Below are 24,210 nucleotides of genomic sequence, written 5' to 3'. Positions count from 1 at the left end.
AATGCTCTGGAGTATCTAGTTGTACATTTTCTGTTTTAAATTCTACGGGCACGTGCTTAAATTTTTTACTTGACTGGACTGAACAAAAAAGTGAGATTAAGTTTTACGGACATAAGTAATTTTTTTGATGGTCATTTGGTCAGAATTGCTGGAGCGATGTGATGATGATGAAGGCAGGAATGTTCCAACTGTAGAAGTTACACACGTTACCGTGTAGAGCCATTTATCAGGCCCCGCTTCACTTTAATTACGTTCCCGACGCGTGACGAGCGTTTTTGAGCGGGTTCCGGACCTAGCATGCTCCGCCTGTTTGATGTCATATCAGATATCACTATATTATAGCAATGAAACGCTTTTGGGTCAACATTTTTTTTAGCATGGGATAAACTTATGCGTCTTTCCTGTAGACATCATAAACTAAACTGAGTTTAAAGTCAAATTTTCGAACTTTATCCATAATATCGGCATGTTACATTACAACCTACTACTTAATAAATTCAGTCTTGAAATATGTACCTAAATCGTTCTTTCGTACTCGTAACGTCCACAGAAAAAACGCCAGTTTTCCCGAATGATTATGACCTTTTAAGGGATGACTCACACTAGTACGATCCGGGCCTGGGACGAGGATTCCGACACTTTTTTTTGTGACAGGTGATCGGTGATGACATGATGCTTTCTATAGAAAACTGAAGTGTCGGGCGCCCCGGCCCGGGCCCGGCCTTTGTAGCGTGGGTCATATATCCTTAACTTGTAATGCAAGGAAACCTCTCTTTTCATACTCCTTATACAGGGTGAATTTGTTATCTCTGAACGAACTCTGAAAGGTGAATATGTAGATCATACTGAACAACTTTTACTATGGGGGCCAACCTAGAAATCGCGAAAAAATAATCTGGTGCTGTCTCATACCTTTCGGTGAATGTCAATGTTTCCTATAAAACAGCTGATTTTTGTCCAGTCTAGATTTTTGTCAGTGATGGTTTTCCAGTCATAATAGAGTAGAAAACAAAAAATGCATTAAAGCAGAAAGCGAGATATCAATAAATTAATCTAATAATTATAAACAAATATTTATTTAAGTGAAAACATAGTTTTACAACATTCAATGCTTAAAAATAACCACAATATACTTAACTAATACTAAACCTAAACTAACCCTTAAAAACAAGTCGAACAACCCACCCCGCATCGCTCCCGACGCAAAGGTGCCCATCACGCTTGCTGCGTTTCCGCGTTGAACCGCGATGGACAACCTCTGCGCCAGGAACGACCCGGAGCGGGGGTCGAGACCCCTCTCCCGCAGGCGACGCCCCAGCTCCCCGAGAAAAGTTTTCGCCTCCGCGCACCAGCACCCAGACGTCTCCACAGCAAGGGGAACGAACAAGTAGTTTGTTAGCCCCGAGTACTTGTCCCTGTTTAGGGACGCCGCCTGCTCAGCGGCTGCTCCTGCCGACCGCACGGTGCGGCCAAGGTGCGAGGCGGCGAATGTGCTGACGCAGGTGGCGTCCCACAAAAGGCACTTACCTTTCTCCCACGGCACCAGAGTCAATCCATCCGGCCTCTTCCCATCTGACCGACTAAGACCCGGCGGCTCCAGCACACACGGGACATTGGCTGACACCAGCGCCCTTCGAACAATGTCATTCAAGGCGTGGTGCCGTGGGAACCTCCCCGCGCACCGGCAACAGCTCAAAGCATGGTGCCCGTTGCTCTCCACCATGGACCCGCAGATGCATAGATGTGGTTGACAAACATCGCAGCCCAGACGAAGAGCAACGGCCACCCGCAACGAGTCATTGTCGAGCAGGGTGCCTAAGTTCGGGGAGGGAAGGGCGTGCATCCAAGCCCCAGATTCCGGCGCCGAAGCCGCGTTCAGCCTGGCCCTATCCGCACCAGAAGCTTGATCTAAAAGACAGCCAAACAGACGCTTAATATTGACCTCGTCCCACGAGCGCTGACGAAACGTCCGTTCAGGCACTGACGCACCCGGGTTGAGAGCCTCCCAGGCCGACAACGCATCGGAAGCGAAAGGTATTACCGCCTTGCCACCATCTTAGGATAAAATCTTAGTGACAAGGTCCACGACCCCCGCCGCCGATGCCAGGAAGGCCGGAAGACACACATCCCGCACGCGCCGTATGCCAAGTCCGCCACTCCGTATAGGCAACGAAGCCAAGTCCCACTGGTCCGGATTCAACGAGACATTCAGTACACCCTCAGCACATTCTTTCAACACCAGGTCAAACGAGTCCATGTGGCCTGGGTGCAGCCAGGCAGGTACAGTACGCAGAAAGTATGTCACCTTGGGAACGGCAAAGCAGGACCTTAACAAAGTAAGTGCCACATGGGCCGGGAGCTTTTTCAGCCTCTCACCAGCGGACCTAAGAAGCTGCTCTCTCACCATGAATGCTTCAGGTATAGCTGCGAAAAACACGGGAGAACCCAAAAGATTTAAATTCTGGGTAGATAACTCCTTGAGGCCGGGGAGTAAGGAACAAAACAAAGAGAAGGAAGGTTGAGAGCTGGCGCTACAAGAAAAAAACTCACATTTACTAGAGTTGACTTCGAGCCCCAGCTCCCGAAAAAGTGGAAGTAGCGCAAGCAGGTCCTGTTCAACCTCCTCTGGCCTACCCCCCAGAGTGCCGTCGTCGAGGTACCACACATTTAATGGGGATCGAGATCTAGATATGGGCTTACCAATAATTTACCAATAAATTCGTCCAAGTTTGTAGTAAGGTCTCTGAGCTAAGTATTTTTTAAGTTTGTTAGAAAAAACACTTATTTTTTCGGACTGCTTTACGTCATTTTGTTCAATCTTAATCAGTTCCCCGTTAAATTCAATTGATCCCTAAAGGGGCCCACTGACTATCAGTCCGCCGGACGATATCAAACATCAAACATTTATTCAGCAAATAGGCCACAGGGGCACTTATACATGTCAATTTTTGCAAACAATAAAATTTAGCAAAAATTACAAAAAACAATTACAAATATGGAATCAATAATATATCGGCCTGTCAGTAAGATTAAAAATTGGACAGTTCCGAACAACTGACAGGCCGATATCGTCCAGCGGATTAATAGTCAGGGGGCCCTTTAGCCTACTTAGTGTCTAAAAAATCGCGCAACCGTCATGCTAGTCCTTTTAGACTTCCAGTGTCTGCTCCAATGGCTGCGGAAGATAAAAGGGCACGTTGCCCGACCTTCCCCTTTAATACCTTTATTGCTTCTGGCTACATTACGCTCTTATAATGGCAATATAGTTTCTTTATGCCACGGCTGTTGTAAACAAGCGTAAGTCCTATTTTAGAATAGGCAGGTTGGCAGGTGTAAACAAATAGTTATTTGTGCAACAAGAGAGGAAAATTGGTTTTTCTTGCGAGTGTTTAGTTTGAGTCCCGAGAAAGCGAAAGATTCTAAGGTAGAATCTTGAGCGTAGCGAGGGACTCAAAAACACGAGATGTAAAATAACTTTGCTCTCGTGTTGCACACATAATTTTTCACCTCAGTAGTGAGAACATATTAAAGGTTAAAATGTGTTTCGAATTACACAGAATAAACAGAAAAAAAATATGTACGATACGATAAGATACGGTACGATACGATACGAGACGAGACCGGACCGGACCGGACCGGACCTGACCGGACCGTACCGTACCATAAAAAAAATGTAATAAAAGTATGAAGTTCATGGCCTTCACTAAATTAAAAAGCTACATTGTTTCACTCCAGGGAGTGACGAAAGTAGGCTTTTTCGAGCTGCTGAGGTGAAAAAGGAATTTTAAATGGGTAACGAATTAGTCGAATTAACGTTTAACATGTTTCAATAATCTATAAATAAACTAGCAGAAGGATCAAATAACAGATAAATACACTGAATTATTAATATTTTAATGCATAAGTGTTCCAAAAAAACAGCAGCACTAAGGAATAGTAGATTGTTAACCAAGGGACGAAAGGCACTCATTTCTGCCGAGGTATTTTGGCGCTCGAATGCAGTGAGAGCGCCAATAGTCCGAGGCAGAAATGATGCCTTTCACCCGAGTTAAACACTCTACTTTTCATTTCGAATACGAGAAAAGTAAAATGCATGTATTTTTTTTAAAACATGACTAAGTATACATTTTTATAGTATTTCTTGAGGGTACTTTCAATTAACAATTCAGACAAAAGTATCGTTATTTATGGAATGGAGAGTCAAATATCAAAATGAAAAATTTATTACAAATCCATTTAAACTCAAATTTCAATTGCGTATCGTAAAAAAATTAAAAAAGTCGTACTTCGAACGTAAAATGCTCTAGTGCAGACACGTATCATTTTCTGCGCACCTTTTAGAACAACAATGACCCTCTTTCAGAGCATGAGAATTGAAATAGTAGATTGTTAACCAAGGGATGAAAGGCACTCATTTCTGCCGAGGTATTTTGGCGCTCGAACGCAGTGAGAGCGCCAATAGTCCGAGGCTGAAATGATGCATTTCACCCGAGTTAAACACTCTACTTTTCATTTCGAATACGAGGAAAGTAAAATGCATGTGTTTTCTTTAAGACATGACTAAGTATACATTTTTATGGTATTTCTTAAGGGTACTTTCAGTTAACAATTTATGCAAAAGTATCGTTATTTATGGAATGGACAGTCAAATATCAGAATGGAAATTGTATAACAAATCCATTTAAAATAAAATTTCAATTGCTTATCCTAAAAAAAATTAAAAAATCGTACTTCGAACGTAAAATGCTCTAGTGCAGACACGTATCATTTTCTGCACACCTTTTAGAACAACAACGACCCTCTTTCAGAGCATGAGAAATGAAAAATATTTTTTTTATTGATAACATCGTTACAGAATACAGAATACAGAACTTTATTGGTAAAAGCAAATTTTACAGGTCACATTTTACATTTACAAAAAAATATATGTACATATGTTCGTTAATATAATGAATGACATATTATATAACATTTTTAAACTATAGGTCGGTTTATACGGTTTATACGTGTACGTTATAGGTTGGTTTGTAAATTTTATTTTCATTCTTTTCTTTTCTTTTCTAGTGTTTTTCGATTTTCTTGTAGAAGCAGGATAACTAACAAGAAATGCCAGATGTTTAGTAAATTATTTACTTTTTGCTGGCACAAAAATAAACATTCAGCACCTAAATAATAACCCAAATATGTTTACTTTCACATCACCGTACATGAAAAATTCATGCCTCGTCTCGCGCTTACAACACAACGTGTCAGATCAGAACGTGACGTATGTTTTATCCACAGCGGTATAAGCATGGACACTTCCGAGCTATTTAATAACGAAGACATAGTAACGTAAAATGGGGTGAGTAGGAGCAAAACTGACATTCAAACCTCGATAACATTTTATTTTTACATATGCAAACTGAATGGTGTATATAATATTAAAAGTGTTCCGGGCGTTTGTATTTTAGTTGTTATTTTAATTTGGGTAGTTCCATTTCATAACTTTGACGATAAACAGGAAACCCCACCTCACCCCGTAGTCCCTCGTAATTGGGGTGAGATGGGTTTTCATACAAAGGTGATTTTGGAAGATTGTTTGATCGATTTTTTTTATTATGAGTATTAGTATTACTATAGATCCATTTTAAATTGGAATACATTATTTTTGTAGCAGTAGCCTTAAAATTACATCTCACCCCCCTTTCATCCCTTCTCTCTCCATTCATAACCCAACTCTCCCCGCGAACCCTACTCACCCCATTTTACGGTACTCGACGCTTCAATAAGAACATAAATAATACATATACCACCAGCTTAGCATTATTATATATTTATTTAATTTTTATTGCACAGGAAAAAGCACAAATGGCGGACTTATTGCCGGTAGGCATTCTCTACCAATCAACTAGCAGGCCTAACAGATAAATGGAAATGTAAGGTTCGAAAAAAAAATGTACAACAAGAAAATTTTAAAACAACAAACGACCTCATAAATATACATACATAAATTTATGAATAATTAAATGTTTATATATTTTTTTTTTATACCACGTCGGTGGCAATCAAGCATACGGCCCGCCTGATGGTAAGCAGTTACCGTAGCCTATATATATATATAGCCTATATATCTACAAATACATACACGAATAGTACCAGCTACTTAAATTGCTATTATAAAGCATAATAGCAATTTAAGTAGCTGGTACTACATACTAAACAATACATGATCCCAGCAGAAATTTTTAATGCAACATATAATTCGCTGCCCCGATTTTACAGGGTTCTATGTAAAATTTTCAAGATAGTTGAAATTCGACTTAATCTCACTATGATAAAGTTCAAATTTCAGTTTGATATAAGTGAAACATAGAACCCTGTAATATTGGGGCAGCATATTCCACCCCACACTAGCGTCTTTGAGCGTCGGCGGCGTCTATAGTCAGCGCTGTGGGAAATGGCGTCTCTGCGCAATTGCGTCAACGTCAGCAGCCAAAGAGTTGACAAGACGTCGACGCTTGGGAGACGCTGGTGTGAATAATCGAAACTCAAGATAATAAATAACTAATTGAGTGCACAGTGCCGGCCCGAGTACTTGATCAGGGTAGAGCGAAATCGGGTTTTGGCGCCCTTCATTGAAGCTTTTTACCCAAAAGCAAAACGAACCGTATTTTAGGCCCGCGTCACACTCGCGTCTTAAAACTTATTTTTTTTCTCAATTGTCATTTTGGCGCCCCCCTTGCCATCCGGCGCCTAGAGCGGCCGCTTCACTCGCTTTACCCTAGATCCGGCCCTGTGAGAGCATATAAGGAAAGATTTTATCATACAGGTTAACAAAAGGAGTATTTTTCGATGCAGATAAAGGATGACGCGCGCTAGACGCTAGAGGCATCTGACAGTTGGGTTTTTGTGATGGATCGGTAATAACGTGATGCTTTCGATAGAAAACGGAGTGCCGGACGCCTCGGCCCGGATCCGGACCCGTCTAACGTGATTCATCCTTAAGGTTTCAGTCAGAAATCAGGGCTTTAGGGCTTCCGCTAGCTGTCACGGTGGCACGGAGCGGGTGAGCGGGTTAATGCCATCACTGTCAGCTTGTGTGGTGCTGCTCTTAAAAGGGTGACGCGCTTTAAGTATCTCGGACACTGGGTGACCGATAATCTTCAGGACGACGTCGATATAGAGAGGGAGCGCAGGGCATTGGCGGTGCGTTGTAATATGTTGTCTCGCAGGTTTGCGCGGTGTAACGGGAATGTCAAAATAACGCTATTTAAGGCATTTTGTCAGACCTTTTATACGTGCAGCCTGTGGACAAATTATACTAAAAAAGCCTTCAATGCCCTGCGCGTCCAGTACAACAATGGGTTCAGGATGCTGTTGGGACTGCCTCGTTTTTGCAGCGCGTCAGGTATGTTCGCGGAGGCGCGTACGGACTGCTTCGGTGCGATAATACGCAAAAGAACTGCCTCCCTGATGCGTCGCGTGCGAGACAGTTCCAGCAGCCTCGTGCGCCTAGTGTTAGAGTCGCCTGCTTGCGCCTCTGGAAACATTGGGACAATGTACATATGGGATCCAGAGGCTTAGTTTATAAGTTATTATAAGTTAGTATAGGTTTAAATAACATAGGCTTAAGTGAATGTACACTAACACTATGGACATTAGTCTGAAATAAAATATATTGATTGATTGATTAATGAGATGAGCAATTAAGCAATGCTAACTGGCACTGTCACCCGTACGGAATATTATCGTCAGAATCGGCTGAAAGGTGACATCAACATTAAATATTTATTTTACCATTTCCAGCGACGAATCCGGTGTTGCCGTCAATCTGTATGATGACATCCGATTAATATATTATGGCCGGTGATAAAATGAGTGTTTTAGGATTAATTGCATTATTATCTTTTTAATAGCTTTTATAATAAGTGTCACATGAACATACAATTTCATTTTAAAACAACATGCTTAATACATACATACATACAATAATTTATACATGAAACTTAGCATGAAATTAGACATTAAAATTTAAGACATTAAAACTTATAGTTTTCGTTGTTTTAAATCCATACTAAATGCAAAAGTGTGTCTGTCTGTCTGTCTGTCTCAGGGGTCGGAAACCGGTATTTGCTCCATACAAAAATACCGGTATTATTAAGTTCTTTTTCGTTCTTTTGTTTATAATTTCATTTTTAATGGGACGGGTTAATAATGCATAATTGTTTCCTAAATACATGATTCAGTACTAAGTAATGAGCATAAAAAAAAAAACAAAATATTGGGCTATTTCGGGGTTTTTAAAAAATACCGGTTCCGAGCCCTGGTCTGTCTGTTATTACCTCTTCACGCTTAAACCGCTGAACCGATTTAGTTGAAATTTGGTATACAGATTGTTTGAGTCCCGGGGAAGGACATAGGGTAGTTTTTATCCGACTTAGTCATCCTTTAAGGGGGTGAAAAGGGGAGGGTGGAAGTTTGTATGGGGAATCGATAAAAAGCAGAGGATAAAAAATAAGCTACCCAAATTTCTAACTCCACGCAAACAAAGTCACGGGCAAAAGCTGGTATTAATTAAATACAAAGAAATAACGAATTAGCAAAGAAAACTAGTACCAGAGATAATAATATATGTTACTTAAACGTTCGTGTCACATTTTATGTTATTTCAGAATGCCATTTTAAAAATGAGAGAGTAACTAAGATTGTATGGGAGCGGATTTTAGGCGGCAGGTTCGTGCGACTCTTAACTCAGTTATCACGTCATTCCTTTTTTTAGGGTTCCGTACCCAAAGGGTTAAAACGGGACCCTATTACTAAGACTACGCTGTCCGTCTGTCCGTCTGTCTGTCACCGGGCTGTATCTCATGAACCGTGATAGCTAGACTGAAATTTTCACAGATGATGTATTTCTGTTGTCGCTATAACAACAAATACTAAAAATTACGGAACCCTCGGTGGGCGAGTCCGACTCGCACTTGTCCGGTATTTACTGGTGGGCCCCTTTAAGTTATCCCAGGGACTTCTGATTTTCCTTCTTTTTAAATGTAATTTCATTTCCAATCACATAAGCGAATCAAAGAAGCTGTAACGATATTTTTTCAAGATATATTTTTCCTTTGCTAACCCTTTTATATTCCAACAGACTTTGTACACGCAAAGCTATTTTTCCACTATATTCAGTTAACTAGAAACATTATTATCAGATAAACCCTTTCTCGGTATCTTTCGAAGCTTCCATAAATATTTTTCTATTTTTCTTTGCCGACCGGTGTAGAGCTGAACGAATCGGGTACGTTTCTTACTAAGGGGGGTGCAAACTCCACTCCGTCGAGCGTAAACATCGTTTGTCTGCGCTTCGCTCGTTTGGGCCACGAGAATAGGGAATATTACGCGAAACTGCGTAGGGGGCGCCACTACCACAATCTGAGTCTATCGCGAAACAAGAAAATCGAAATTTCGTTATCTAACATCTCTGTCGAGCGATAAAGAGGCAGATAGCGAAATTTCGGATTCGCGTTTCCCGGTAGGTCCTCTGTAAACAAACCGCATTGATGCATCAATGTATCATATTTTAAACCTTTTAAAGGTACAGTATGTATAAGTTACTCTATGGTTTACTAAAAAGGCTAGTGCTGAACTCTGGTGGCAGAACATTACAGTAATATCCCCTATAGCGTACAGCGGACGTGTTTACAACGTGCTCTTAATTTCTGTGTGGGTTCTAATGAATTAAAACAATACAAAATTCAGAAACGAAAGTCAAAGTCTGACAATCGTGCGCAATGTACGAAACGTCCTGTACTAAACAGACGTCACGAGCACGATCACGAAGAAGATAGCAGAAAATAGCTATTTGACGGTGAAATATTGCGTTTTTATGTATATTTACACTACTAAGAGAGTTGTGTTCCTGCCGGTGAGTAAGGTTGCCAGAGCTCGAGGGAGAGGAGTGTTAGGGTCGGCAACGCGCATGTAACTCCTCTGGAGTTGCAGGCGTACATAGGCTACGGAGACTGCTTAACATCAGGCGGGCCGTATGCTTGTTTGCCACCGATGTAGTATAAAAAAAAAGTAGTCATACAATACAAAATATATTGAGAAATAAATATATTATTTATTTCTCAATAAAATGCAAGGAATCGAATGGTAAGGCTAAATACGGTGGCGTATCGAGCACACTTTCTACAGTTGCAGATTTTATTAAATAAGTAATTATCTTATGTTATTGTAGGTAAATGATTATTATGAAATGTCTACACATAAGTAGATGCCTTATTTATTTATTTTATACTACGTCGGTGGCAAACAAGCATACGGCCCGCCTGATGTTAAGCAGTAGTCTCCGTAGCCCATGTACGCCTGCAACTCTAAAGGAGTTACATGCTCGTTGTGTTTGTTATATAAATGTGACATCTTAAATAATGACTCAAGTAATGATTTTTAATAACTTAACCACAGGGCGGACGCTATACATCAAAAATCACTTGCGTTTCTATGTGTGAACGGCACGTCTGTACACGCGTCATGCGTCATAGTGTGAGTCAGTTGCTTAAAAATAGTACTGAGCGGCCGGCAAACGGCCGTCAATCTGGTGTCGCGGGGCGAGGTCATTCGAGTCGGGGCGGGGCGGTGCGTGGCCGTTCTGTATGATAATACTATAACTTATTCTGTGACTTAACTTCGGATTTCGTGGCCACAACTCACAGCCCGTCGTGGTAGCTTTAATGATGTTTGTTTGATTACATTCTAAAACCATCCGCTCTAATGAAGCGGAGACGCAAATATCTTTTGTTTCTTGTAATAAAGATGGCGCTGAATTTACAGCTTTGTAATACAACTTTGGGACGCGTCAAAAAAAATCTCTTTTATTTTTTCCTTATCAGAACACGATACCGAATATGCCCTTAAACGGATCCCATCTGGTTTTGTTACACCTTGTGAATCGAGATAAAAAAAACCGACAAGTGCGAGTCGGACCCGCGCACGAAGGGTACCGTACCATTACGAAAAAAAACAGCAAAAAAATCACGTTTGTTGTATGGGAGCGCCATTTAAATATTTATATTATTCTGTTTTTAGTATTACTTGTTATAGCGGCAACAGAAATACATCATCTGTGAAAATTTCAGCTGTCTAGTTATCACGGTTCATGAGATACAGCCTGGTGACAGACAGACAGACAGACGGACAGACGGACAGCGGAGTCTTAGTAATAGGGTCCCATTTTTACCCTTTGGGTACGGAACCCTAAAAATTGACGAATAAGCTACAATTTGAAGCAACGGTACAACTAGCCCCATAGCGGGGTTAGTTGTTCCGTTTCGATCTATCTGATAAAAAAAAATCTAGTAAGAAAACCGTTTAACGATGTACAAAAAAAACCTTCCAAGTGCGAGTCGGACTCGCGCACGAAGGGTTCCGTACCATTACGCAAAAAACGGCAAAAAAATCATGTTTGTTGTATGAGAGCCCCACTTAAATATTTGTTTTATTCTATTTTTAGTATTTGTTGTTATAGCGGCAACAGAAATACATCATCTGTAAAAATTTCAACTGTCTAGTTATCACGGTTCATGAGGTACAGCCTGGTGACAGACAGACTATTACTAAGACTCCGCGTCTTAGTAATAGGGTCCCGTTTTTACCCTTTGGGTACGGAACCCTAACAATATCACTATTCAGAAACACAAATAATCCATTATTTAATATAGAGCAAGCCAAAAGCCGGCCGAGGTGCTCAAAAATATCTGAACACGCACTCTAACGCCTTGACAATAGAGGCTTGTTCAAATATTTGTGAGCACTTCGGCCGCTCCGATATATCTGATGGCGACTGTATTATTCACACGGTTTTCATAGATTAATTTTGTATTTTATGAAAATCGGCACGTTTAACCCCGCTCTCCCCTAATGCCTTTATCAAGTATAGCATAGTTTGTGCCGTTTGTGGCTCAAAAAGTTCTTTTCCCCTCACTAGCTCGGAAAGCCGTCTTTTATCCTTTAAAACCAGCGGGGAAAAACGCATTTTTTCCACTAGTGGGGAAAGTAATTTGACCTTGGATGGAGCGTGTTTAAGTAGCTTGACAGATAACAAAACGTAAAACGCTCATAATAATGGTTCGTTCGATATTAATTATCATTAAATAAATGGTTTGAGAATTTAATAAAAAATACCAAATTTAGCTTTATTTACTGATTTTAAGTCATAAACCTTAAAATTCCATAAGAAACGTTTGTTTTCTAATAATGATGTTAAATAACGCGCAAATTCTGAACGCACAAGTTGAGTCGACGCAATTTCAAAACGCATCATTGACATTTCATACGTCAGAAATGTCAACATTGTCAACAAAAATTTTACTTTAAAACTTCTCACGTAAAAATACAGAATTTCCAGAGTTTATTGTTATAATATCGTAAAAAAATTAGTGATTCCAGTGATGAAGATGATCTAACGCCTGTGGATGTTGCACTTTCCTCGCTATAGTGAGGTGAAAAGTTTTGTGTTACACACGGGTGCAAATGTATTTTACTTCTCGTGTGTTGAAACACTCGCTACGCTCAGGATTCTATTTTAGAACTATTTCAACTATAGAATCCTTTCACTTGCTCGTGTTTCAATTCCACACTCGCTGGTAAAATACAACTTTGCACCCTTGTATAACAAATAACTATTTTGCCTTTCAGTGCCTTTGCTTGTTTTGTTGCTATGCATCTAGATTTAATATGCAATAAAATATACGGACACTCAACAAAGGCAGCTTTACGGCGAAAATAAGGTTTAAGTGTGTTGTAAAAACACCATTTCAGGATTTCGCGTTAAAACTTTTGCTTTTGAGCTGCGGAAGTTAAATAATTCGATGTTAAAATGTAGTTGAATTTTAAGTTAAGTAATTTAATGCTGAAATGGGGGCACATCTGCTGAATGCACCCAGAACGCTGGGCCAAATCCCATAGGATGGATCTCGGGGCAGAGACAGACCCAAACGGAGATGGCGGGATGACCTCGATACATTCTGTGTGGAGAGCCAAGCGGCGGGAAAAATTAAAAAAATTAAAAATTGTTTATTTCAGACATTGTGTCCATAAAAAATGTTAGTTGTAGTACAAACTTAAAAGGCTATGTTAGTGTTAGATGTTAATTATAAATAAAGATAAACACAAAAAATAAAATAAAAAATAAGTGTTCCACTGACAGGGGCAAGTAGTAGATATTTTTATTCACTACCTGGCCCTGCCAATGACAACCTCCACCCAGTACTTGGTTAGCGGGCAGTCCAGGCGCTACGCTGACACCCTCAGCATACTGTTGCTGCTGCCGCGCACCCGCCTTAGCATCGAGGCAATTCTTTTCCGCCTAATAGCGAAAAAGTCATCCGCCCTCGCCTCCAGGAAAGAGGGGAGGCCTTTGCCTAGCAGTGGGACACACTAACAGGCTAATAATAATAAAAATATAATAATGCCAATTTACTAAGCCAAGTCAGCCGCAGAGAAAAGATACCACCCCTACATAGAAGCTTGTATGCATGGGGTGCCTTTTCTCTGCAGCTGACCGTACTTTGTCTTTATTTGAAGCAAAGATAGATATAACTCCGTAATAGATGGATACAGTCTAAGGAAAAAACGTGCCTCGATCAAGAAAATTTGATTCTCGTTCAGAGGGCGCTACTAGCTTTGGCTTACTGTCGTATAGATGGCGTTGACGGTTTCGTTTGTTATTTAACAATTTTAACGCATATCAGTGAAAGAACATGGGTCAAAATCATAAAAATAATTAATGCAAATAAAAAAAAAACATTTATCCATATTTAAATACATTTTATAGTATTTTTATAAATCTTCATTTTTAGTTTTAAAGTGTGTCGACAGATGGCAGTGAATTTACTGGGGTTACAAAATTTATTATGACAGTACCGCTCTAGTATAAGTTACTCTATGATTTGAAGCTATCTAAACACTTCTTTCTGGACTTATAAAAATTTAAATTGATTAACCTCGTAAGGTCCAATGTCCATTACAACGTTATTTACCTAAAGTCAGTTGCAATCTAATTAGAAACTTTCATAAACCAAATAAAGTATCATTTCTTTTGTTTCATTGCTTTTTCAACAAACGAAATTCATCTCAATTTACTATAGTTCAAGGTTCAAATTAAACTTAGGAACTTAACAATAAGTACCTACAGAATACACAAAATTTAAGGAAATGTAAAGAACGACCTTATTGAGCTATTAGGATGCCTGGCAGCTCGATTAATTGAAAAAAACAGGCCAAGTGCGAGTCGGACTCACGCACAAAGGGTTCCGTACCATGACGCAATAAACGGGAAAAAAACACGTTTGCTGCATGGGAGCCCTTAATTATTTTTTTCTGTTTTTAGTATTTGTTGTTCGTCTATCACGGTTCATGAGATACAGCCTGGTGACAGACTGGACAGACAGACAGGCGGACAGTGGAGTCTTAGTAATATGGTCCCATTTTATTTTTTTTGTCACGCAAAATAGGCGCCAGTCGTCGAGTTGCGGAAAATCGCCCGAACTACACAATACAATACAATGGTCCCGTTTTTACCCTTTGGGTACGGAACCCTAAAAACTGGGTTCGGTTCGACGTCAAGATTATGGGTTTAATTTTGTTTTTTACTTTTTATTTATTTATTTACAAAATATTAATAGAAATTTTGCCAGCATGCCAGCCATGTCATTGTAAACCTCTAGGGTTTAATTCGCTGCTGGATCATATACATTTTAATTTTCTTTCCTTTCTTTTGGCTTTATCAAAAATTATACTTTCGTAGCTAAAGCTTAACGTTTGTGCTTAGAATAATGATATAAATAATAAACAAATAAAAATATTCTATGTGTATGTCTAAAAAACACCGGCCAAGTGCGAGTCGGACTCATGCACGAAGGGTTCCGTACCATTACGGAAAAAAACAGCAAAAAAATCACGTTTGTTGTATGGGAGCCTCATTTAATATTTATATTATTCTGTTTTTAGTATTTTTTGTTATAGCAGCAACAGAAATACATCATCTGTGAAAATTTCAACTGTCTAGCTATCACGGTTCATGAGATACAGCCTGGTGACAGACAGACAGACAGACAGACAGACAGACAGCGGAGTCTTAGTAATAGGGTCCCGTTTTTACCCTTTGGGTACGGAACCTTAAAAATAAGAGTTGAGGAACATAAATTGCGAACCGTATTCTATGATTTTTTGACATGCCTCAAAATATTCAAGACAGCAAAAACATGAGGCATTACATACACGTACTCGTACAAATGTAGAGGTAATGCTACCAGTATGAGACGTACCGTGAATAATGTAGACCCATGATGTATGTCGGAACAAGCAAGGTAAAGGTCCAGATACACTTATCTGGACATGATAAACGTCGTAACTGTTTTCACATTTTGCTGGGACGTCAGTTAGCCGCGACCACGACCAGTGAAACCTGTGTCTAAACGTCGGTAAATAAAGGTAACAAAATAAAACACTGATTTAAACTTTCACGATTTTTACTCATTATTATTTATCTCCACGGGACTTAATCGCGTAAAATAGTTTTAAATTTACCTCCGACGTTTCGAGGACGGCGTTGTCCCCGTGGTCTCGGAGAAGACTGGCTAAAGTTGACATCAACATCTTCTAGGCGCGCGAGTTTTTCGAACTACCCGCACTTGGTCTTGTTTATTAACTTGAACGTTTTGCGCACTAGGGATGCTACCGGGTCGACACACAACACTCACAATATTCGATTTTTCAACTTTCGATATTTGGTTTCGCTTACACTTACTAATGACTGGGTTCCATGTGGATGAGATCTTAAAACCTTCGTCTCGATTGAAATTTCTATGTTTCTTGATTTCAATGGCTTCACGGATTTTTCTACTATAGAACCCACGATCTGTAGAAAGTATTCTAGGGTTGTGAAGCTCAATCCAGTGGTTTGGCCCTATTGTATCTTGGATTAAAACTACTTAATTTTGTAGATTTATTTTATTGGAGCGTAGCAATACACAACACCCGACACTGCAGAAGAGAGCGTTCCGTTTTACACATACTACACTCTCCCGGACTAATCCTAAAACTAATCTAGTTTTACTTAAGTCTAATTACATGGCAGAGGATTATTTATTAATCCTAGTGTAGTCCTAAATGAACTACATCAGTCATAGTGTGCTTTGAACCACTCTACATAGCTTGGATAATGAGTTGTTCAAAACAAGTACATATCTTGGCATCATTTATAAATAAATACAAGTTAAACTTGGCCTACGATACAAAACTTAACGCTAATTACTATCGACATCATCATTACAATACACCATTTGATCAATATGACGTTTCCACATCATACCTTGAACCTCAATTATATAAGTTAAATCTGGAACAGATTCTGACACAATTTTTCCTACACACCAAGGTTTATGGCCTTTTCTATAGTCTCTTACCATCACTTTTTGCCCTGTTACAAATTTAACTTTTCTTTTACATGCTTCTCTCCCCTTCCTTTCAGATAAACTTTCAATTATAGGTGGAGGTTTAAGGCAACTAAATCTATTCCTTAATTCCCTCCCCAGCAACAAACGAGCCGGCGTTTCACCTGTAGTCCTTTGAGGTGTGGTTCTATAATCAAACAAAAATAAATTGATTGCCGAGTTGATACTGCATCCACTCTCTCTTATTTTGGTAACGGCTGATTTGAAAGTTTGTACAAATCGCTCTGCGGCTCCGTTGGTCGCTGGGTGGTAAGGTGGCGCAAATGTTTGTTTAATGTTATTCTCTTTACAATAGTTATTAAATTCCGTACATGTGAACGTAGTCTGATTATCTGTGACTAGTTGGTTCGGATATCCAAACCGGCTGAATAATTTATCTAGTACATCAATTGTTTTAGCGGCTGTCATGTTTGACATTTCAAAGGCCTCGGGCCATTTACTGTAGCTGTCTATAATTACTAAATACATTTTATTATAATATGGCCCCAAAAAGTCCGCATGAAGTCGATACCACGCTGTAGGTGGCGTTGGCCATGTTTGCGGGGATTTTATGGGATTTTTAAGATTTGATAAACAGATTATACATGACTTTCCAATATTTTCTATTTCTGAATTTAAATTAGGCCACCAAAAATATGACCGTGCTATTTCTTTCATGCGAATAATGCCAAAATGTGTTTTATGCAAACTTTTTAACACTGCTTTTTGATTTATTTCTGGAATTATTACTCTATGTCCCCAAAGTAAACAGCCCTGATCCACACTTATTTCATTTTTCCTATTATAAAATGGTAAAAATTCAGCCTTAATATGATTTTTATTGGGCCAACCTGTTCTACAATATTCAATTATCTGACTCAAAAGTAGATCCTTTTCTGTATTTTCTTGTATTATTTTGAAATTCAAATAGTCTATTTCAGAGCTGTTTGTATATATTACATGCATAAAATTATCTACATTATATATTGAATGGGCATGTTGGCTGGTACATTCTTTATTGTCAGGATTTCTGGACAAATAATCTGCTGGATTATTGTTAGTTTTTATGTGTTTAATTTTGTAGTTAAAAGCTGAGAGGAATATAGCATAGTGTTGTAGCCGCTTTGCAGCCATTTTTGGTATACCTTTAGTTGGTCCAAAAATCCTGACTAGTGCAGAACTGTCCGTTTCCAATTCAAATTGTCGGCCATAAATATAGTTGTAGAACTTGGTGACCGCAAACACTATTCCCATGGCTTCTCTGTCTATGGCAGCATATTTTTGTTCAGTATTGTTTAATTTTTTGCTTGCATATGCTATGGGCTTAACTATACCATTTTGGTCCCGGTTAGATAGAACGGCTGCTAGTCCATAGTTTGAGGCATCACAAGTTACTATTATTGGGAGGTCCGGGTTGAAATGTCTTAAATTGTCTGCGGAGGCTAATTTATTTTTTATTGTGTCAAAAGACTTTTGACAGTCCGCTGTCCAGTTAAATCTATTTATTTTAGTACATTCATATAATGGACTAAGAATCTTGGCCATGTCCTTTAGGAACCGGGAGTAATAATTAACTTTACCTAAAAATGATTTTAACATTGTCAGATTAGTTGGTGCAGGAACATTTAACAATGGCTCAATATTTGATTTTATGAGACTCATTCCCTCTTTATTTATGCGAAAACCAAACACATCCATGTGGCTAGTGAAGAGCTTACATTTTTCTGGTTTTAATTTAAAATTACATTCTTGTAGTCGTTTAAGCACTTTGACCAGGGTTTCATAAGTTTCTTGCAAACTTTTCCCTGCCACGTAGATGTTATCAATAAACACAATTGTGTTTGGTATACCTATCAGTTTTTTACACATTAGTCTTTGAAAAGACCCAGGCCCAGTATTAACTCCATAGGGTAAGTATTTGTACTTATATGTTCCAAATTCTGTTACAATGGTGGTTAGCAATTGGCTCTCCTCAGTCAAAGCAGCTTGTAAGTAAGCTTCCCGAAGATCAAGCTCGCAGTAGTATTCTCCCTGTTTTAAAGTTTCAAAAATGTCCTCCACATGTGGGAGGGGGTAATGGTCTATTTCCAAATTTGGATTTAAAGTGACTTTATAGTCCCCACAAAGTCTTACAGAGCCGTCTGGTTTTATAATTGGTACTACCGGCGTACCCCATTGACTCTGTTCGACTGGCACTATGCGACCATTTTGCTGTAATCTAACAATTTCATGTTTTACCTTATCTCGCAGTGCATACGGCACACGACGAACAGGCAGAAACTTGGGTACGGCATCTTTTTTTAATTTTAATGAAATCGCTTCACCTCTGAATGTACCCCACCCAGGGCTGAATACTGTTGCGAACTCCTGATCAATTAGTTGTTTGGCATCTGAAACATTTTTTACCAATATATTAGGATGACAATAAGCTACATTTTTAAAAGTTGGAGGCCACATATTTAATTGACTTAACCAATCCCGACCCATTAAACAAGGTGTTGAGTCATGCGACACATAAATATTTAATTGTTTGTATTTATTATTATACTGCACTGGTACATTACAAATAATGCCCAGAGGCTGGGATTCTGATTGGTCGAAATTTCGAAATATGGCTTTTGATTTTTCCATAGTATATTCTTTTAAATATTTTTTGTGGAATTTAAGAGGCATCACTGACACTTCGGAACCAGTGTCCACTTCAAACTGTACTTTCTGTCCATGACCTATGGTCAGCTCTATAAAATGTGGTGGTATCCTACTTACTCTGTCAAAGGTATAAGTTGGATATTCTTCGTATAAGTTTTTTATGTCTTCCAATCCTTGGTCCTCCGTTTTTTCTTCATTTGTTACCTCCAACATATTTGTCTGTCGATACTTCTTTGGGCACATTTTATATATATGACCTTGTTGACCACATTCCGAGCAAAACTTTGTCTTCAGTGTACAATCTTTTTTCATGTGATTATCTTTTCCGCAGCAGAAACACTTACTTTTCGTGTTATTATTATTATTCTTCTTTGAGGGTGCATACCTCTGTCTTGGCATTTTGGAATTAGGTTTGACATATGAAATATTGCTAGTTTCTTCTTCTCCATTGGCTTGCTTATATGCAGACTCTACTGTTTTTGCTAATTTTATAAGGTCTTCTAATTTAGCCTCGGCACTTTGTTTCATCAATTCAAATTTAATTAGCTTAGAGTACACTCCGTCAACAAGTTTTTCTTTAATCTGGTCCTCTTCATCTTTGAATTGGCATTTCCGAGATAATTTTCGGAGATTTAACACATAGTCATCCACTGACTCCGTAGGGAGTTGGTTGCGTCGTCTAAACTCGGCCCTGTCTAATAGTGGGGTCTTAGTGTGTTTATATTTTTCTGTTAGCGTGTCGCATAACTCTTTGTAAGTTAATGTTATTGGTTTTTTTGTCTTACATAGAATTTGTAGTGTTTCAAACACATTTGAGGTTATTTTAGTAATAAGCAATGCCACTTTTTTTTCTTCTGGTACATCATTTAAGAGTATTAAAGATTCTAACTGTTGCTCGAAGACCTCCCAATTGTCTCCGTTAAATGGTTTTATTTCGTAGTTTGTCATGATTTTGTGTTTTAAAATTTTAGGTTGGCTTTGCACAGTTTGCACTTGATTTTGGTAGTAATCACTTAACAATTTCCTTAACGCGTCCACAGTTGGATTTTCCGGGCACTGTAAACCTTCTTCACTTATTATTCTTATTAAAATGTCTTTTCCACACCGGTAAATGTAACTCCTTTTTCCTTGTTTTACCAAAGATATTAGAACATCGGCGTCTTCTGCTTCTGCCAAACTATTATCATTTTTATTCTTACCCTCAGTGACACCTGTCATAATAACGTTTCATTACACGTTCAGTCGGTCCATGAATGTTAGTAACAACGATTTATCAAGGTACCTTTTAATTTGTAGATAACCTCAAAGTGCGTTTGCCACCGCCATTATCATCACATATTTTGAAGTAATTTATTTCTTACTTGTGACCGATTTTATGTTCTTCTGGTTAATTTAGTCGTTGCACCGTGCTGTCCGAGTGTCCTCGTCGCCAATATTGTATCTTGGATTAAAACTACTTAATTTTGTAGATTTATTTTATTGGAGCGTAGCAATACACAACACCCGACACTGCAGAAGAGAGCGTTCCGTTTTACACATACTACAGGCCCTGACTCTAGTAAATGCTCAGCAACGGCAGACTTGTTCACCTGACGGTTCTTGACAGCTGCGATATGTTCCTTAACTCGCTCCGCAATGGTACGTTTCGTTTCCCCGATGTAGGAACTACCACAACTGCAATCGATCTTATAAACGCCAGGTGACTGGAACGGGCCAGTCTTCTCCGAGACCACGGGGACAACGCCGTCCTCGAAACGTCGGAGGTAAATTTAAAACTATTTTACGCGATTAAGTCCCGTGGAGATAAATAATAATGGGTAACAAAATAAATTCGCGATAGACCCGATTGTAAATGTGATTTTCAACACACATGCTCAAAATGACGTTTTAATTCCACCGATTTTTGGCTCATAATCCTAGATATTAAACACGCGTGCTCTTTCAGTGTATTATTCCACTCGTGCTTTTTCATTATATTATCCGACTGAGTTAAGAAGATAACTGATTGCTAATAATATGCATGGAAAGGGAGCCTTCTTTAATTGGTCGGACTGGCGGGCACGGGCGCGCCCGACCGCCTGCGCGGTGCGCGGCCCGGCCGGCAGTACGAATATGACAGATGAAACACACAATACTAACTGTTTTAACTATTAAAATTTGATTAATATGAAAGTTTCTTTTTTTCTCGCAAGTGTGTTAAAAAACGTCCTATGAAACGCGTGTGCATTGGTCATTACACACATCGGCTTTCTTATTCTCTCTCGCTCGCTTACAGCTAGAGATGGGTAGTGAGTAAATACTCAAGAGTAAATACCGAGTAAATACTCAGTATTTACTCAATTTACCCGTATTTACTCGTTTATACCCAATTTGGTGGGTATAAACTATTTAGAGTGCTGACACTGCTGACAGGGTATAGAAATCTGAAATAAAGGTGTATTTTGTACTGGATTTAGTAGTCCAATTAGTAAAAAATATATTTTAAGAGGGGCGTTCCATACATGTAACTAAGTGTCACAATAAAACAATCTGAAACCACCAACGTGTGGCACATCATTAAATTGGTCTTTAAAAATAACTTCAAAGTTATTATGCACTTTTTTCGATAAATTTAATACTTTTGGGAAAAAACCGTTTCCAAAGGCCAAAATAATGTTCATCCCTCTATAACTTTTGGAACAAAGTTTAATAAAATATGAAAAAATATCGGAAGAGTAGACCCTAGAAAATACTTTGAGAAACAAAAACTTTGAACATGATCGGTTGGGTCATTTTTGAGTTTTCATTAAAAAACTCTTTATAAAAGGACGTAAGTGCCGCGTCAACACGTACTTTTGCGTGTACGGGGATTCAGGATTCTAAAAGGCGGACCTGTGGATTCTATTCCAGTCCTCAGTCACTTATTTTAATGGGAGAGTGGAACCCAGCGTGGAACGACGCTTTCTAAGCAGCAGTTGACCGCAACTAGAGGGTAGTTAGTAAAAACCCACCAAATATTTACCTAAAAACCAGTATTTGCCGTATACCGTAACTATGTAATTAGTGTGGTTAAAATATGATTTTACTATAGTCGTTAGTTTCTAGGCTGGCCCTTTTGGTTAACTCTTTGTCTATTGTAAGTAAAACCGCACGTGCTACTACCTGCAAAACAAGATTCGTAACTTTGACCGCGTATACTATACGGCTATACTATGTATAGTCGTTAATTTTCAAGCTGGCCCTTGCAGCTAACTCATTGTCTATTGTAAGTAAAACCGCACGTGCTACCCACTCAATAAAAAACGGTTCGGTCAATTTAACCGGTTATTGAATTACAATTTCTATTGAACTTGCAATAAGATTCAAAATTAACTACAGAAAAATTGCGAGGCTGTGTGGGGTCCCTCTACGGTTACTGAGTTTCGGCGAGTCGAACGCTACAGAACCAGTCTAAAATATGTCAACGAGATGCGTAACAAAGGCGCACACAAAGACGCGTAGAGAGGCGTAGACGCGGTGGGAGCTCTGAGGGAATTCGGAGTGGCAGCGGAGGGTAAGGGAGAGGGAGTGGTGGCAGTGTCGCTGGACATCGCCAACGCGTTCGGCTCCCTCCCCTACACGGTAATCGCGGAGGCACTCCGCTACCATGGAGTGCCGCATTACCTAAGGCGCGTAGTAGAGCACTACCTGACGGGGCGGGTGGTGCACTACGAGCGGAGGGGGGTTAGGGGTGTGAGGGCCATGGAGTGAGGGGTTCCGCAGGGGTCTGTCCTTGCGGATGACACACTGGTGGCCGTGCGAGGAAAGGAGCTGGAGGAGGTGCTCAGGCGGGCGGCGGTAGCGACCGAGCTCACGGTCCACCGCATAGGCCTCCTCGGGTTACAGTTCTCACTGCCGAAAACCGAGGCCATGGTCCTCGGGGGACCAAGGGGCTGGGGGCGGCTGCCGGCAAGCACCGCTGTAAGGGTTAGGGGCGAATCTGTCCAGATCAGGACCCACTTTAAGTACTTGAGACTTGTCCTGGACAGAAGGTGGACCTTTAAGGAGCACTTCACGAGAATGGCTCCTCGTCCCGTGGGTGCTACCTCGGCTCTGGGCCGCCTACTACCCAACCTAGGGGGGCCGAATGCCCCATGCAGAAACGCAGCAGCATGCAGATGCGGGGGTCGTCCGGAGTACGGCGCTCTACGGAGCCCCAATCTGGGCCGGACGACTCACGGAGGCCACGAAGGCGCTGCTCCGCCAGCCGCAGAGGATGGTGGCCCAGAGGATGGTGAGGGCCTACCGCACCACCTCTCATGCAGCGGCGTGCCTCCTTGCCGGCACGCCGCCGTGGGAGCTGCACGCGGAGGTGTTGGCGGAGGGGCACGAGCTGAGGGCGGAGGCCAGGGGGCGTGACGAGCCCCCAGACATGGAGGAGGCCGAAAGGATGGCGCAGGCAGCCGCGGAGCGCCTACGAGCGCGATGGAGGGATGCCTTGGAGGATAGCCACTATGGAACCCGAACCATAGGGGCTATCCTCCCGGTGATGAATGAGTGGGTGGACAGGAGGAGGGGGGCCCTGACCTATATGGTGACGCAGGTAGTGTCCGGACACGGCTGCTTCGGACACTACCTGTTTACAATTAAGAGGGAGCCGCGGCCCCAGTGCCACGAATGTGGCGCGGTGGACGACACGGCCCAGCACACTCTGGAAGAGTGCAATCGCTGGGCCGTGGAAAGAGCTGCCCTCAGGGCGGCAACAGGGGTGGTGGACCTGTCGCTGCACAGCATCATAGCGGCGATGCTGAGCAGCGATAGGAATTTTGAAGCGGTGGCCTCCTTCTGCGAATAAGTCATGTTGCAGAAGGAGGAGTTGGAGAGGGGGCGCGAAGCCGATCCTGACGCGCTGCCTCTCCGACGCAGGCGGCGGGGTCGAGGGCAAAGAGCGTATGTTCGCCTCGACAGCAAAATCGTTTTGACAGTTCGAAAAAAGAAACTGATTTGACAAGTAGTCAAATACCCTATTAGAATTATATGCCTATGACCGAACCTTTTTTGCAGGTAGTAGCACGTGCGGTTATACTTACAATAGACAAAGAGTTAGCCGTAAGAACTACTATACATACTATGT

At 40.5% G+C, this 24,210-nt stretch overlaps 1 protein-coding gene across 1 annotated transcript in view; it reads right to left on the bottom strand.

Moving 5' to 3' along the window:
* Positions 1–736: 736 nt before the first annotated feature.
* Positions 737–24,210, bottom strand: part of LOC134744969 (uncharacterized) — a 49,898-nt gene continuing 26,424 nt past the window's right edge. Inside the window, exons 2-4 of the mRNA XM_063678917.1 lie at positions 19,034–20,281; positions 1,265–1,908; positions 737–820 (exon numbers count right to left, since the gene is read on the bottom strand). Of these exons, the coding sequence (XP_063534987.1) occupies positions 737–820; positions 1,265–1,908; positions 19,034–20,066 (1,761 nt within the window). The 5' untranslated portion in view covers positions 20,067–20,281. The remainder of the gene's footprint in view (positions 821–1,264; positions 1,909–19,033; positions 20,282–24,210) is intronic.

The sequence above is a fragment of the Cydia strobilella genome, chromosome 10, assembly GCF_947568885.1.
Source record: "Cydia strobilella chromosome 10, ilCydStro3.1, whole genome shotgun sequence".
NCBI classification, from domain to species: domain Eukaryota; kingdom Metazoa; phylum Arthropoda; class Insecta; order Lepidoptera; family Tortricidae; genus Cydia; species Cydia strobilella.
The sequence above is the reverse complement of the archived record's forward strand: the minus strand, read 5'-3'. Positions and strand labels throughout refer to the sequence as shown.